The sequence below is a fragment of the Sinohyriopsis cumingii genome, chromosome 14 (assembly GCF_028554795.1).
Source record: "Sinohyriopsis cumingii isolate HCF-2022 chromosome 14, ASM2855479v2, whole genome shotgun sequence".
NCBI lineage: Eukaryota > Metazoa > Mollusca > Bivalvia > Unionida > Unionidae > Sinohyriopsis > Sinohyriopsis cumingii.
In genome coordinates, this window is record NC_142974.1 from 60,424,425 (window position 1) to 60,438,925 (window position 14,501).

The 14,501-nt window shown below is 37.3% G+C and overlaps 1 protein-coding gene across 1 annotated transcript in view; it reads left to right on the forward strand.

Annotated features, from left to right (window-relative positions):
- LOC149783952 (enteropeptidase-like) overlaps window positions 1–14,501 on the forward strand; it is a 74,117-nt gene that overhangs the window by 25,989 nt on the left and 33,627 nt on the right. The window contains exons 7-8 of the mRNA XM_089932925.1: window positions 2,221–2,358; window positions 8,797–8,907. Of these exons, the coding sequence (XP_089789051.1) occupies window positions 2,221–2,358; window positions 8,797–8,907 (249 nt within the window). The remainder of the gene's footprint in view (window positions 1–2,220; window positions 2,359–8,796; window positions 8,908–14,501) is intronic.

A 14,501-nucleotide genomic window follows, 5' to 3' on the forward strand; every position in this document is an offset into this window, starting at 1 on the left:
AGTATTTGTATTTAATTTAGTTTTATGATGTGGGTAATTGGAGGTTGTCTTTAGAGCCGTCCCTTCCGTCCCTCAGATTTGGTGTTGAGTGAGACACATGATGGTCATACCGCTCCGGTCACTTAGTGGTTAGAGCATCTGCCTCGGATGCATGATCTCGTGGGTTTGATCCCCAGCTGAGTCATACCAAAGACTTATAAAAATGGTGCTAACATCTGCCTCACTTGGCACTCAGCATTAAGAGGTTAGTGTTAGGACTGGTCGGCCTGGTGACTAATGTGACTGGGTTGGACATCATGCTACATGTATGTGGCAGGATGCCCCACTGCTAGACATCACATGATGATCAGTGTTTACAGCATGTGCTTTAACTGTTTTTTTTTTTTTTGCTGATCTAATACCTGTAGACAAGAGTATATATATAAACTATTATAGTTTGTCTTGTAAGACTACATGTTTACATTGATTTTCATGCATGCATGCATACATACATACATACATACATACATACATACATACAGACAGACAGACAGACATACATTCATACATACATACATACATCTACAGTGGACACATATGTGATATGAGCACATAAAGTTCCTACAACTTAGCTATGAGTATGACTTATGGTAAGGTTTGTTTTCATTTAGTTCATTTTGGAAAATATCACATTTTACTCACTTCTTATGAAAGAGTCCCTTTAAAACAATAAAGTTTTCATGATTCTGACATTTTTTTTATAGTGATCACTTGCTGTGTGTAGGCTTCATACAGATGCTATGGTACAATATCACAAAAACAACCCTATATCAGATATATTACCAGTGAAATTTAAAAAATGTAGAATGAATGTACGGAACTTATGTAAAGCACAAATGGAAAATACAGAAGATTGATTAGTCATAGAACAAAATATGAACATTGCAACAGACTTGTGCATATAAAATATAGTCAGTAATATTGTTACGAATTTGTATGTAGCCCATCATGTAGGATGATATGTTCCAGTTTTTGAGTAGCCCGTCATGTAGGATGATATGTTCCAGTTTTTGAGTAGCCCCTCATGTAGGATGATATGTTCCAGTTTTTGAGTAGCCCCTCATGTAGGATGATATGTTCTAGTTTTTGAGTAGCCCGTCATGTAGGATGATATGTTCCAGTTTTTGAGTAGCCCATCATGTAGGATGATATGTTCCAATTTTTGAGTAGCCTGTCATGTAAGATGATATGTTCCAGTTTTTGAGTAGCCCGTCATGTAGGATGATATGTTCCAATTTTTGAGTAGCCTGTCATGTAGGATGATATGTTCCAATTTTTGAGTAGCCCGTCATGTAGGATGATATGTTCCAATTTTTGAGTAGCCCGTCATGTAGGATGATATGTTCCATTTTTTTAGTAGCCCATCATGTAGGATGATATGTTCCGATTTTTTAGTAGCCCGTCATGTAGGATGATATGTTCCATTTTTTTAGTAGCCCATCATGTAGGGTTGTATGTTCAAATGTGTGGATAAAATGCTACTGTAGGTATTTGATGATAAGCTAATCCACTTCTAGCAGAGTTTGATAAATATTTTACATTAGTTTATTAGGCTGGACCCCTGGGCTTGCCAAAGGAGAAATAATGTTATAGGCCCCTGGTCTTGTCACAGAAGAAAGGTCCATGGCCTTATCATTGGATGATTATGTGTAATAAACCCCTGGACTTACAAGGAAGAGATCATGTAATAGGCCACTGGCCTCGTCATAGCAGCAAGTCCCCTGGACTAATGCATGGGATAAATAACATAATAATCCCCTAGCCTTATCAAGGAAGAGATAAAAATGTAATATGCCCCTGGCCTTGTCATGGGATAAATATTGCAGTAGGCCCCTGGCCTTATCAAGGAATAGATAATGAAATAGACCCCTGGCCTTGTAGCAGAAGTGACCAGGGCCTTGTCATAATTTACTAGGTCCCTGGCCTTATCGAGTAAGAGATAATGCAACAGACCACTTGCCTTGTCTTAGTGCAAAATGCCTCCAGCCTGTCATGGAATCAATAATGTAAAAAGTCCCTGGTCTTATCAAGGAAGAACTAATATAATAGGCCCAGAAAGGCCTCTGGCCTTGTCATGGGATAAATAATGTAATAGTCCCCTGTCTTTGTCTTGGATTAAATACTGTATTCGGTTGTGTAAGTTATAACATTTATGGCAGCCATTTCTCTTCTTTACTTCAGATTGTTTCTCTGGTGAAAGGCTATGTCCCCCTAACAACATCAACGCCAACCACTCAATCAGTACAAAGTGTATATCACTCAACTATTTCTGTGATGGGATCCCTGATTGCCCAGGTGGCACAGATGAATTGAATTGTGGTATGTGTTTAGTTTTCTCATTATTTGTAAGAAGTAAATTCATATTATTTGTCTGTTATTTTAAATTGCACAAGAAAGTTTTTCCTTAGTACCCAGATTAAGGGATTTGGGACAGTATCCTTTAGTTTCCATAAAAAAAATTAATTGTTCCCAGATTCTATAAATTTGTTGTCCCATGAAAGCAGTGAATTCACAACAGTTTCCTGTATTTGTTCTCTCATGAATTGTCTTTCTTTTCTTGTTTGGTATTCTTCATGTTTGTGGCAATAGTTTTATGTTAGTTATTCTAATATATAGAAGCTATATTCCTTCTGATAAACTCCCTCCCCCATTTTTGTTCCCAAAAAAAGAAGACATTCCTACCTTATTGTGGCTTATAGATCCATAGATATACATTAATACATGTCCAAAAATAAAAAGTACAAGATTAATCTGATGACCATTATAAAAATCAAAATAATTTAATGTTTTGACATTTTCATTCAAACATTGATGTATGGTATTCAATGCCCCCCACTTTAGAAATTTCACTGCATCTATTAGAATGACCATGGTATTTTGTTGCAACTCTCAACGTTTTTATACATCCATGTACAATCTGCTTTCAGGAACAATGTTCATCCTTTTGAATTTTAAGATGACTATGACATCATTATCTGGATTGCTTTCTTTTAGTAGCTGATAGGCCAAGCTGCGCTGAATTGTCTGTGGCACATGGGATAGGAGATGTTGCTTAGGATTGTTTGATCAGCAGAGGAAGTGCTGTGGTTCTGAGATTTATGCTGCTAAGTATTGAATCATCAGAATAAAGTAAGGATTGTGTCTGTTATTGACAGCAAGGAGATTCCCAGATATTTGCCATCAGCAAAGTACCTGCCTGTGTGAGAACCTCAATGTATCCGACCTTGTTCTGCCATTTTATCTGTATTGGTTTCCTCAAGCAGCCTATTTGAAAATGTTTCATCTTCTTGGCATGACATTTGTACACTGTCCAGGTTTTGCATATATACAGCAGGATCAGCAAAAGAATATCTTCTTTTATCTAGACCTTCATTTTGTTTGCACATCAATGGCTCAGTGCTCCCACGTGTATGCAAATTGTCTACCAAAGGCTGCACTTGCTTTGGTAATTATGTTGTATCATCATTCATGTGGACTGCATTTGATGGTGTACTGCTGTAGTAGTTGAACTTGTCCACTGCCTGGAGGATTTGCAATTAACTCTGATGGCTAGATCTATACAAGACTTTCCTGGTGCATGTTGGTTGTCTTCTTGATGCTGTTTGTGAGACAAAAACTGTTGCATGCTGAAGAGAAATGATTCATATTCTGCATGATATTCTCTGATATGATTACAGGTGATTACTGTGACTATCACACTTGAATCAACGTCTAATACCAGACTGGTGGCAGGCTGAGAAGACTAAAGTTAAAGGCTAAATTACAGGTTGTGACATGGTCTCCTATTTGCAGATGACTGTTCCCTACACGTCAGATATGAGTCTGATATGCAGCTTAAGATATTTGTGGCCAACATGTCAGCATACTTAATTCCACTGTGAATGTTCATAGTCTCCTTTTTGCAGATGACTGTTCCCTACATGTCTGATATGCAGCTTAAAGATGTTTGTGGCCATCATGTCAGCATTATACTTAATTCCACTGATGAGTGGGAATGATTCAGATGACTCACCTAACTCCAGAATACGATCAAACATGCCATTCTAGAAATTGCCCAGAGAAGCAGATAATAACTGACTTTGTCATAGTCATGACTAATTGTTGTAGTGACTTTTGCCAGGTCAACAAAATTCTTGTACCTTTTGGAATTCTGTTCCGGACATTTTTCCTGGAGTTAATGAGTGCAGACACCATGTATATTGTTTTTCATCCTTTTCTGACACAACAGTCCATCTGGCAGGAGACCTTCATCAACTTGATAACAAGGTGATTCAACAGAATATTATAATGATTATGCATGGTGTTGGCAGAAAGATTTTGTCCTGGTGGTTGTCGTCTGTTTTGCTTGCACATGTGGACAATGGTTGTGTCATTGTACCCCTGTGGTATAATATCTTGACTAGAAGAGTTCACTCAATTTGGTTTTATACTTTTGCTGGTATAGCATCTGCTGCAGGCATTTTGCCATTTGACAGCAGGCAAATCAATTTCTCATCTTCAGTCATTGTTGGGGGATCATAAAGAAATATGTTTATTTTCACAATGAACAGTCATGCATTTGCCTCATGTTATCTGTGGTGTCATAGTTGCAGAAGCCATATGTAATCATGGCAAGGAACATCATATTGGAGAGGGTTGGGATCAACTCGTAGACTGGATTGTCTATTGCCTATATGCTTGTGCATGTGAATGATGGTATTCCTTGTAATCCTGTGATATAATTTCTTGATTCCACATTGATAGGCAGGGTTCAGGCAGTTTTTTGAGCCATGTACAATATTCTAATTTTGCTGATGTCTGATGATGGCACTTTGCTGATTGACAGCAAGTCGATTATTTTCTCAGTTTTAGTCATCGCTGTGGGTCAGCAATATATTATATATATGCTTATTTTCATATGGGACAGTCAATCATTTGCCTGCTCACTGTTAGACGATTGTTGATTGAGGATGTTACTAGAATGTTCTGACCATCTTTGAGGTAAATTTTCTTTGTAAGTGACAAGTGTAATGCTGTCAGTATTGGAGTTGTTATGTTGACTGTGTCCCACATTATAAATATTACATCATCAATTTTCTTCAAGTCATTCCTGTCTGCATAGGACTTTCTCTGCCTTGTTCCTCAGCATTGAGACATGCATATCTCAGGATTTGCATTGAACAGTCCTTTTGATGTTATTTAGGCTGCCTGCCTTCCATGATGAGAAAGTTCTGGCTTTTAAACAAGCCTTTATGATCTAGTGTTTCTCATACTGTAGTCTCTGTATGTCAGCATTATTTTCATCAAATGTTTGTTCAAGTTTACATGTGGTGGGACTGAGTTTGAATGTAACCATGTACAAAGATCATCTGAAGGATGCCCAATTTTCCTTGACATTCATTTGTGTTTTGCATCAGTTGTTTCTAGTTGCATACATGCCAACCATTATGCTTTTGGCATAATCATTGCACTTTTTTTCCTCAAATTACATTTAATGCTTGCCTGTATACGGATTACAGTCTTTTGGTAGATTAAAAATGATGCAATAAAAAGTTGTTTTTGTCATTTGTGTTATCTTCTCTTTAATTCCACTCTTATGAATTTAAGAATATTCTTTAAACAAGACTGACACGTAAGAATAAAGTCAAAGGACTTTCCTTATTTGCTATTTATAGCAACTGCATATGACCCATTTCCAAGAAACAGTATTTTGATGATTTAGTTAGTTAGCAGACCAGTCTATACCTTTAAAGAAAATTGTTCAGATGTTAAGTGAAATGCTTTATGTGTAAGTTGTGGATGTTATATGATGGAAAATGTTAGAGCAGAAAACGTCAGATCAGAAAAAAGGGTAAATAAACACCACTTTACAAACTTTAAAAGACATATATGAGAATAATATAGTACAGTACTCTGAAAAGATGCTTTTACTCATAGCATAATTCCAGTTCTGTACACATTTAGACTAGTTAAAGAGAGTACTGAATATAAATAACTTTTAAGTAAATTTTATGTTTGTATTTTGTGTCTAATCTATATGGATTTTGCCCTTTGTGACAAGAATTTTGACTAGCTGCACCAGAACGAGATTAGTAGTGAAAATAAATATATCATTATTTATACGTGCTTTAATTCTGGCATGTAATATATAGATTACACTTTTTATGGCCAAATTTCAAGTTTTTGCCACTTATTATAGAAATAATTACGCATATACCTCTTAGAGGGTTGGCATGTATGTTGTTGACTGTACATTTTTTGAACAAAGGTATGTTTCACATTCTACTGTTTTGCGTTGGAAACCGAGCTTAAAGGGTGCTTTTTTTGTCCTCTGGTCATCTGTGAGACTGAACCCTGGAATTGAGCCTAGAGACTATGAGCTTAAGCTCAGTCCAGCATTATGCACTTTTCATGGCCTTTGTTACTTGGATATCTTGCCTATCCCATAAGTAGATGATGAGATAGTGAGATGCCAGCATTTACAGTGAGAGTACATCCATGACTTCTTCTTGTGTAATAGCCAGCAGAAGGCACTTGATATGTTAGTGCATATCCACTGAGGGACAAGTAAATTGTTATTGCATTTGCAAATGTCATTTTTCAGGATGACCAGGTCATGTCTGATGATTTGTGCCAATGTTTGTATTCAAGTCTGCACCACTTCTGCGATGAGGGACTACAGGTCCTCATATATTTGTTCTTGATTTCATCAGGTTGGTCATGGTGGGTGTGTAGGTACTGATGATAGCTGCATGTCTTTATCCAGACATTTGAGTCTCCTTTGCATTATTCTGTCATTTATGTCTTTAGGATAGTATGACCTTGCTGATTTCATGTGATTTGATGGTAAATACAACACCATATTCAGGTCCCTCTTCTTTACTTTGGCCCCTCCAAAAAAATGGTGTGAATTGCACCTACATCACTGAGTTGACCTTCCTTACCTAGGCACCTTTCACTCAGGGCTGCTATCTGGATGTTCAGTCTGGCCACTATCATGATGTTAAATCTGGTCACTATATGGATGTTCAATCTGGCCATTATCAGGATATTCAGTCTGGCCCCTATCTGGATGTTCAAACTGGCCACTATCTGGATGTTCAATCTGGCCACTATCATGATGTTCAATCTGGTCACTATATGGATGTTCAATCTGGTTGCTGCCTGGATGTTCAATCTGGTCACTATATGGATCTTCAATATGGTCACTGTCTGGATGTTCAATCTGGCCACTATATGGATGTTCAACCTGGTCACTATCTGGATATTCAATCTGGCCACTATCTGGCTGTTCAATCTGGCCACTATCATGATGTTCAATCTGGTCACTATATGGATGTTCAATCTGGTCACTGTCTGGATGTTCAATCTGGTCACTATATGGATGTTCAATCTGGTCACTGTCTGGTTGTTCAATCTGGCCACTATATGGATGTTCAACCTGGTCACTATCTGGATATTCAATCTGGCCACTATATGGATGTTCAACCTGGTCACTATCTGGATGTTCAATCTGGCCACTATATGGATGTTCAATCTGGTCACTATCTGGATGTTCAATCTGGCCACTATATGGATGTTCAACCTGGTCACAATATGGATGTTCAATCTGGTTACCTTATGGATGTTCAATCTGGTCACTATATGGATGTTCAGTCTGGACACTGTCTGTATGTTCAATCTGGCCACTTTATGTAGGTTCAATCTGGCCACCATCTGGATGCTCAGTCTGTTCATTATCTGGATGTTCAATCTGACCACTGTCCTGAATGTTCAACCTGGCCACTATATGGATGTTCATTCTGGCCACTATATGGATGGTCAGTATGGCCACTATATGGATGTTCAATCTGGCCACTATATGGATCTTCCATCTGGCCACTATATGGATGTTCAGTGTGGCCACTATATGGATGTTCAGTCTGGATGATGTTCAATCTGACCACTGTCCTGAATGTTCAATCTGGCCACTATCTGGATGTTCAGTCTGGCCACTATATGGATGTTCAATCTGGCCACTGTATGGATCTTCCATCTGGCCACTATATGGATGTTCATTCTGGCCACTATCTGGATGTTCAGTGTGGTCACTATATGGATGTTCAATCTGGATGATGTTCAATCTGACCGCTGTCCTGAATGTTCAATCTGGCCACTATCTGGATGTTCAGTCTGGCCACTATCTGGATGTTAAATCTGGTCACTATTAGGATGTTCCATCTGGTCAATATATGGATGTTCAATCTGGTCACTATATGGATGTTTAGTCTGACCACTGTCCTGAATGTTCAATCTGGTCACTGTCTGGATGTTCAATATGGCCAGTTCTCCTTCATCTTTAACTGTCCCTCTATCCATTTGCTCTCCTGATGTACTTACCCATTAGTGTGCACACATTCCAGTAATTGATGGCAGGTGACACTGACATTGTATTTTTGTTAGATTTTTAACTTCTAAAGTGGGACCCCCATTAGTTGCAGTATGATGGGCAGGGTTAATGTGTTACAGAGATGAGCGTTGTGATCCTAAGAAGGGCTGCTTAGTATTCCTAATAGAAGAACCTGTGAAAAGCTTGGTACCATGGACCTGCAAGAAACTACTGGCAAGCTTTCTCACATACCACATTGGCCAAGCCTGACAATGAAAACCCACACGGACAGAGGTGAGATGGCAGAGATCGATATAGATGAGTGATTTAGACCACATTTGCTTTCTTGCTCTTGTTAGTGGTAATCTTAATCTGCCATTGAAATTAATTTTACTATTATTTATTTACAGCCAACTGCTCCACCAGTGAATTTGAATGTACTAACCATGAATGTGTTCCTGCTTCCCAACTATGTGATGGCACTCCACAGTGCGGTGACAAGTCAGATGAGTATGACTGTGGTAAGTCACTACCAACATTTTAACAACCAGGCTACAATATTTATCTGTATATGATGCTAACTATAATGTACACTTACCTACCCTTATTTTGTGCAGACTATATGATGAATGTGCATTACATGAGGACGTAGAACAAGTAATAACTGTGTTCCAGAAGAAGATGACATGGGGATAATTGCATAATATGAGGCAGTAGAAAACAATACCTGTACTCCAGAGCAAGCTGGCAAGCAGATAATTGCATTATGTGAGGCACTATAAAAAAATACATGTACTCCAGAGTAAGCTGGCAAGCAGATAATTGCATAATATGAGGCAGTAGAAAATAATACATGTGCTCCAGAGCAAGCTGGCAAGCAGATAATTGCATTATGTGAGGCAGTAGAAAACAATACCTGTACTCCAGAGCAAGCTGGCAATCAGATAATTGCATTATATGAGGAAGTAGAAAATAATACATGTACTCCAGAGCAAGCTGGCAAGCAGATAATTGCATTATGTGAGGAAGTAGAAAATAATACATGTACTCAGCAAACTGGCAAGCAGATAATTGCATTATATGAGGAAGTAGAAAATAATACATGTGCTCCAGAGCAAGCTGGCAAGCAGATAATTGCACTATATGAGGAAGTAGAAAATAATACATGTGCTCCAGAGCAAGCTGGCAAGGAGATAATTGCATTATATGAGGAAGTAGAAAATAATACATAATCTCAGCAAGCTAATAAAAAGATAATTGCATCTTTCTGAAAGCCTAAGGAATGCTCATGTGTTACATTTTCTCTCCATACAATAATGCATGCTCTAAACATATTCAGTAACTGAGAAAAGTGACCTATAAAGGCATGAATCCACTTAACTGAGCTTCATTAGGGTCACACTCTACAGACTAACTAAGTAGAACCAGGTACTAATCATGTAGTCCATCCATCCACTCAGTTGTCCATGCAGCCATCTTTAACAGCATTCACTCTGTTGGATTTGGCAAGATGTCTTTACTGGGAAATGTTAGGAAAGAATTCAGTTTCATCCTTTTGAGGAGTTTTGTAACCTGATTGCATAATCTTATTATTTTCTTTTCAGCAACCTAAGGGGGCCCTGCAGTCAGGGGCACTAGCCTTTACAGATCACTGACATTTCATCTCAGTCTCTGTTGGTTAGAGTCTCGGCTTGGCTAATGTGGGCATGTGAGAAAGCTTGCTGTTAGCTTCCATTGGTCATTGGCTCTTTCCATTTTTTTTACAGAATCCTTTTTTACCAAATACATGTATTCTAGTCACCATGTATAGCCTAATTTTATCATGTGCTGAAAATGGCATTAAACCCACAAAACCAATCAGCAATCTAACATTACCATAAATTTGTCATTTTTTTTTTTATATGATGAGACCTTGAAAGAATACATTTCCAGCATTTCAGAGAGCCATGATAGCTCAGTTAGTAATGTATTGGAATCATAATCCAAGGTTCTCAGGTTTGATACTTGCCTATGCTAACCCATTTTCACTGCCTCTGTGTTTCATCAGTATATTATAACCAACAATGTGTTAAGGTGCCATTTAATCCAAACTAATCACACCAAAGTAAACACTGTAAAATAAAATGCAAAATCAGCTTCCTGCAACATCATTTACAGTAGTTATGTTCTCAATTTCATGTCGTCATGAATTCAGTTTCTCAAGTTTAAATTTACCAAGGTGTGTTTGACTGTAACTGAATTTGTTGTACATCTTTATACTAATAATGATGTGACTGCATTTGATTTGAAGCTTTCCATCACATAATCTTGGTTTCTGCATGATTACTTAGCAATGACTGTTATGAGTCAAATAAATTTGTCAAGCATCTTTAAGATGATAAGACCTTGAATGAATTATATTCCCAGCATTCCATAATATCACTTTGAGAAGTTATTGCCCCTGATTTCCCATGAGTAAGGATAATTTATAGCACTCCATGTCATAATTTATAGTCATTATGCCTCAGTGTCCTTCTGACCTTGGCTTCTGCAGCATTAATTTACCAAGGATTGTTGAGTTTGATTTCAGCATTATACAGATGCGAACTTGACAGAGTTCCAATAATAATGATGCATATTACCATTTCAGAGAGTTATGGCCCCTGATGGCTAATCCAGACAGCTTTTGTTCTCTGACATAAGTGCAGTTGTTCAGGTGCTGCTGACTAAATTTTGTGAGAGGGGAACTTTTCAATAAACTCAGTACTAATGTCTCTAGTGTTTTATATTATTTGACATAGGAAACCTAGAAAGGAACACTGTCCAGAGTATATAGTTGTGAGTGGGTGCCTTTGGGATGCACCCATTGCTTATATCTTTAGTGTTGCTACTACTAGGCTTAGGAATTCTAGAAAAAGCGGTTGTCCCAAGCAGATGGTGGTGTAATATGGACTCCTTAAGACAAGTTTGACAGTAGTTGCTAAACTATTTATCAGCTACAGATAACAGAAATAACTAAGGCTTGTGGTTGTTGAGTTTAATTATAGTGGCATGCACACAATTGTGCATGAACCACTTTTTTCTGACTGCACCGCAGCCTGCTAGTTGTTCCTGGGAAGGGAATGGTGCCACCTCCCCCAGGCTTTTATGGGTTCAAAGAACCCTGATAGTTTGGCCTCAATTTGTGGGTCCATAAATGTCCCTTACAGTTGAATAACTGGGTGCAAGACAAAAACTGAGATGAATCAGTAATATTTTGTTACTTAGAGTACACAATGTAAAGAAAAAAATTGTTATCCAGTCTAACTTTAAAGATATGCACAGTGATACAGCAAACTAAATGTATGCAATATGCCAAGAAATATAAAGGTGTGCAAATATATGCAACAGTGAAGCTGTGCAATACACCCAGCACAGTAAAGGTATGCAATTCACCCAGCACAGCAAAGGTATTCAATACACCCAGCACAGCAAAGGTGATCAATACACCCAGCACAGTAAAGGTGTTCAATACACCCAACATAGGAAAGGTGTTCATTACACCCAGTACAGAAAAGGTCCACAGCACACCCAGCACAGTAAAGTTGTTTGATAAACCCAGCACAGTAATGGTGTTCAGTAAACCTATTACAGTTAAGGTGTTCAGTATACCCAATGTAGCATGAGTGTGCAGTAGCCCAGATTAATTACATTGTGCAATAACTCCAAGCAAACTAAAGGTGTAAAATTTTCAATTTTCAATGTTCAGTACACCAAGCAAAGTAAAGGTATGTAATGCACCAATCACAGTAAAAGTGTGCAATACACCTAGCACAGTAAAGGTGTTCATCACACCCAGCACAGTCAAGGTGTTCAATACACCCAGTACAGTAAAGGTGTAGAATACACCCAGCAAAGTACAGGTGTTCATCACACCCAGTACAGTAAAGGTGTTCATCACACCCAGCACAGTCAAGATGCTAAATATACCCAGCACAGTATAGGTGTTCATCACATCCAGTACAGTCAAGGTGTTCATCACACCTAGCACAGTCAAGGTATTCATAAACCATCATAGTCAAGGTGTTCATCACACCCAGTACAGGATAGGTGTTCAATACACCCAGCACATTATAGGTGCTCAATACACTCAACACAGGCTAGGTGAACAATACACCCAACACATTCAAGGTGTTCATCATACACAGTACAGTAAAGGTGTTTAATACACCCAGCATATTAAAGGTGTTCAATACACCCATCACATTCAAGGTGTTCAATACACCCAGTACAGTCAAGGTGTTCATCATACCCATTACAGTATAGGCATACAATACACCCAGCACAGTCAATGTGTTTATTACACCCAGTATAGTAAAGGTGTTCATCATACCCAGCACAGTATGTGTTCAATACACCCAGCACAGTAGGTGTTCAATAACCCAGCCCAGTAAAGGTGTACAATATACCCATCACAATCAGTATGTTTATCACACCCATCAAAATCTAGGTGTTCAATCACACCCATCACAATCAAGGTGTTCATCACACCCAGCATAGTAAAGATGTTTAATACACCCAGCACAATATAGGTGTTCAATAAACCCAGCACAGTCAAGGTGTTCAATAAACCCAGCACAGTAAAGATGTGCAATACACCCATGATAGCATAAGTGTGCAGTAGCCCAGAATAATTACAGTGTGCAATAAAAGTGTGCCATACTATTAACACAATACATGTGTAGAATTTTCCAAGCAAAATAAAGGTGTACAATTTTCACAGAACAATAAAGGTATGCAATATACAAGTAACAGAAAAGGTATGCATTATACTAATTGTTGAATCAAGTGCAGGAAGTATGTATATTTATAAAGAAATCTTGTATTTGACCACCCGAGCTCGTTACTATGCTGGAGAGCATATATTTGTCAGTTATTGCTCTGGTTGGTTAATTAGAGTGTAGAAGCAGTCTAAGGTTTTACAAATAATTTTGTTTATATGTCTTAAGTAATTATATCATCTTCCAACTGATCAGATGAACATGTTACCTCATCAGATCAAGATGCTATATTTTTCATGCAGTTCTGATAAAACTTTGTTATTAGGTATATCATAAGCTTAGATTTGATGCTATGCATATTATTATGCCTCTATTTTGGAAATTTTTTTATGGACTTTACTAAATACTTTACTAGTTAAAATAATATATAGTTTAGGAGACAGAGGTTGTGTTCTTACAAATACTACATCAGCCTATTAAATAAAAATATTATTAAACTTTACGTAAATGTAAGCCACATAATCTGGCCTAATTGGGCCTCTATCAGTTGTGGACTTGTTTGGACTTTTGACATCTACTTTAATAAAAGCCTTTGTTATGAATATTTGATTTAATTTATGTTTGATTTAATTTAATTGTTTGTTAGTTTCAATTTTTTAAATTCCATTACATGTTATTTACTGGAATAGATTTCAGTTCTCACTGTTTTGTTTTATTTTTCAAAGTAAACAGCTAATAATAGAAACATTGTATCTAATGCTGACCTGGTTCCGGACCTCGATTCAGAACCAGTAATAGTTGTAGTAAGATTCATAAAGTGGAATCCAGGCAATATTTGGAGTACATGACAAATAACATGTGTTTATTGTTACAAACTTTTTGTTTTCCCAGAAGGATGAACTCTTTAACTCTATCTGGGAATCTGTTTTGCATTGCAGTTAGAATTATTACTGATGCTTTGAGAAAGAATAGTGATTCTTGCAATAACACTTGAGAAGTTAAACTGTTTTATGTGATGACCAGTTTGGGGAATTTTTTTTAACTTTCTTCAAATTATTCAGTTGGGGAATTTTTTTTAACTTTTTTCAAATTATTTGGATTTCAAGATTGTTTTCCCTGGAAATACTAGTGCTCAAAATTAAATCTTGGACAAATACATTTATCAAAATTTACACAGAATTAAAAAATTGGAATATTATTTTATTTGATTCAACAAAGAACTGTTGACACATGAGTATGATGCTGACCACAGCATACATCACTGCCTTCCATTTTGGATTTCATCTAGATCCAGACTCAGTTTCATTAAGACTTTTTATTACTATGACTTTTATTTTTTATTTCTTGGATTATTTTTGGATTTGATTCATAAAATC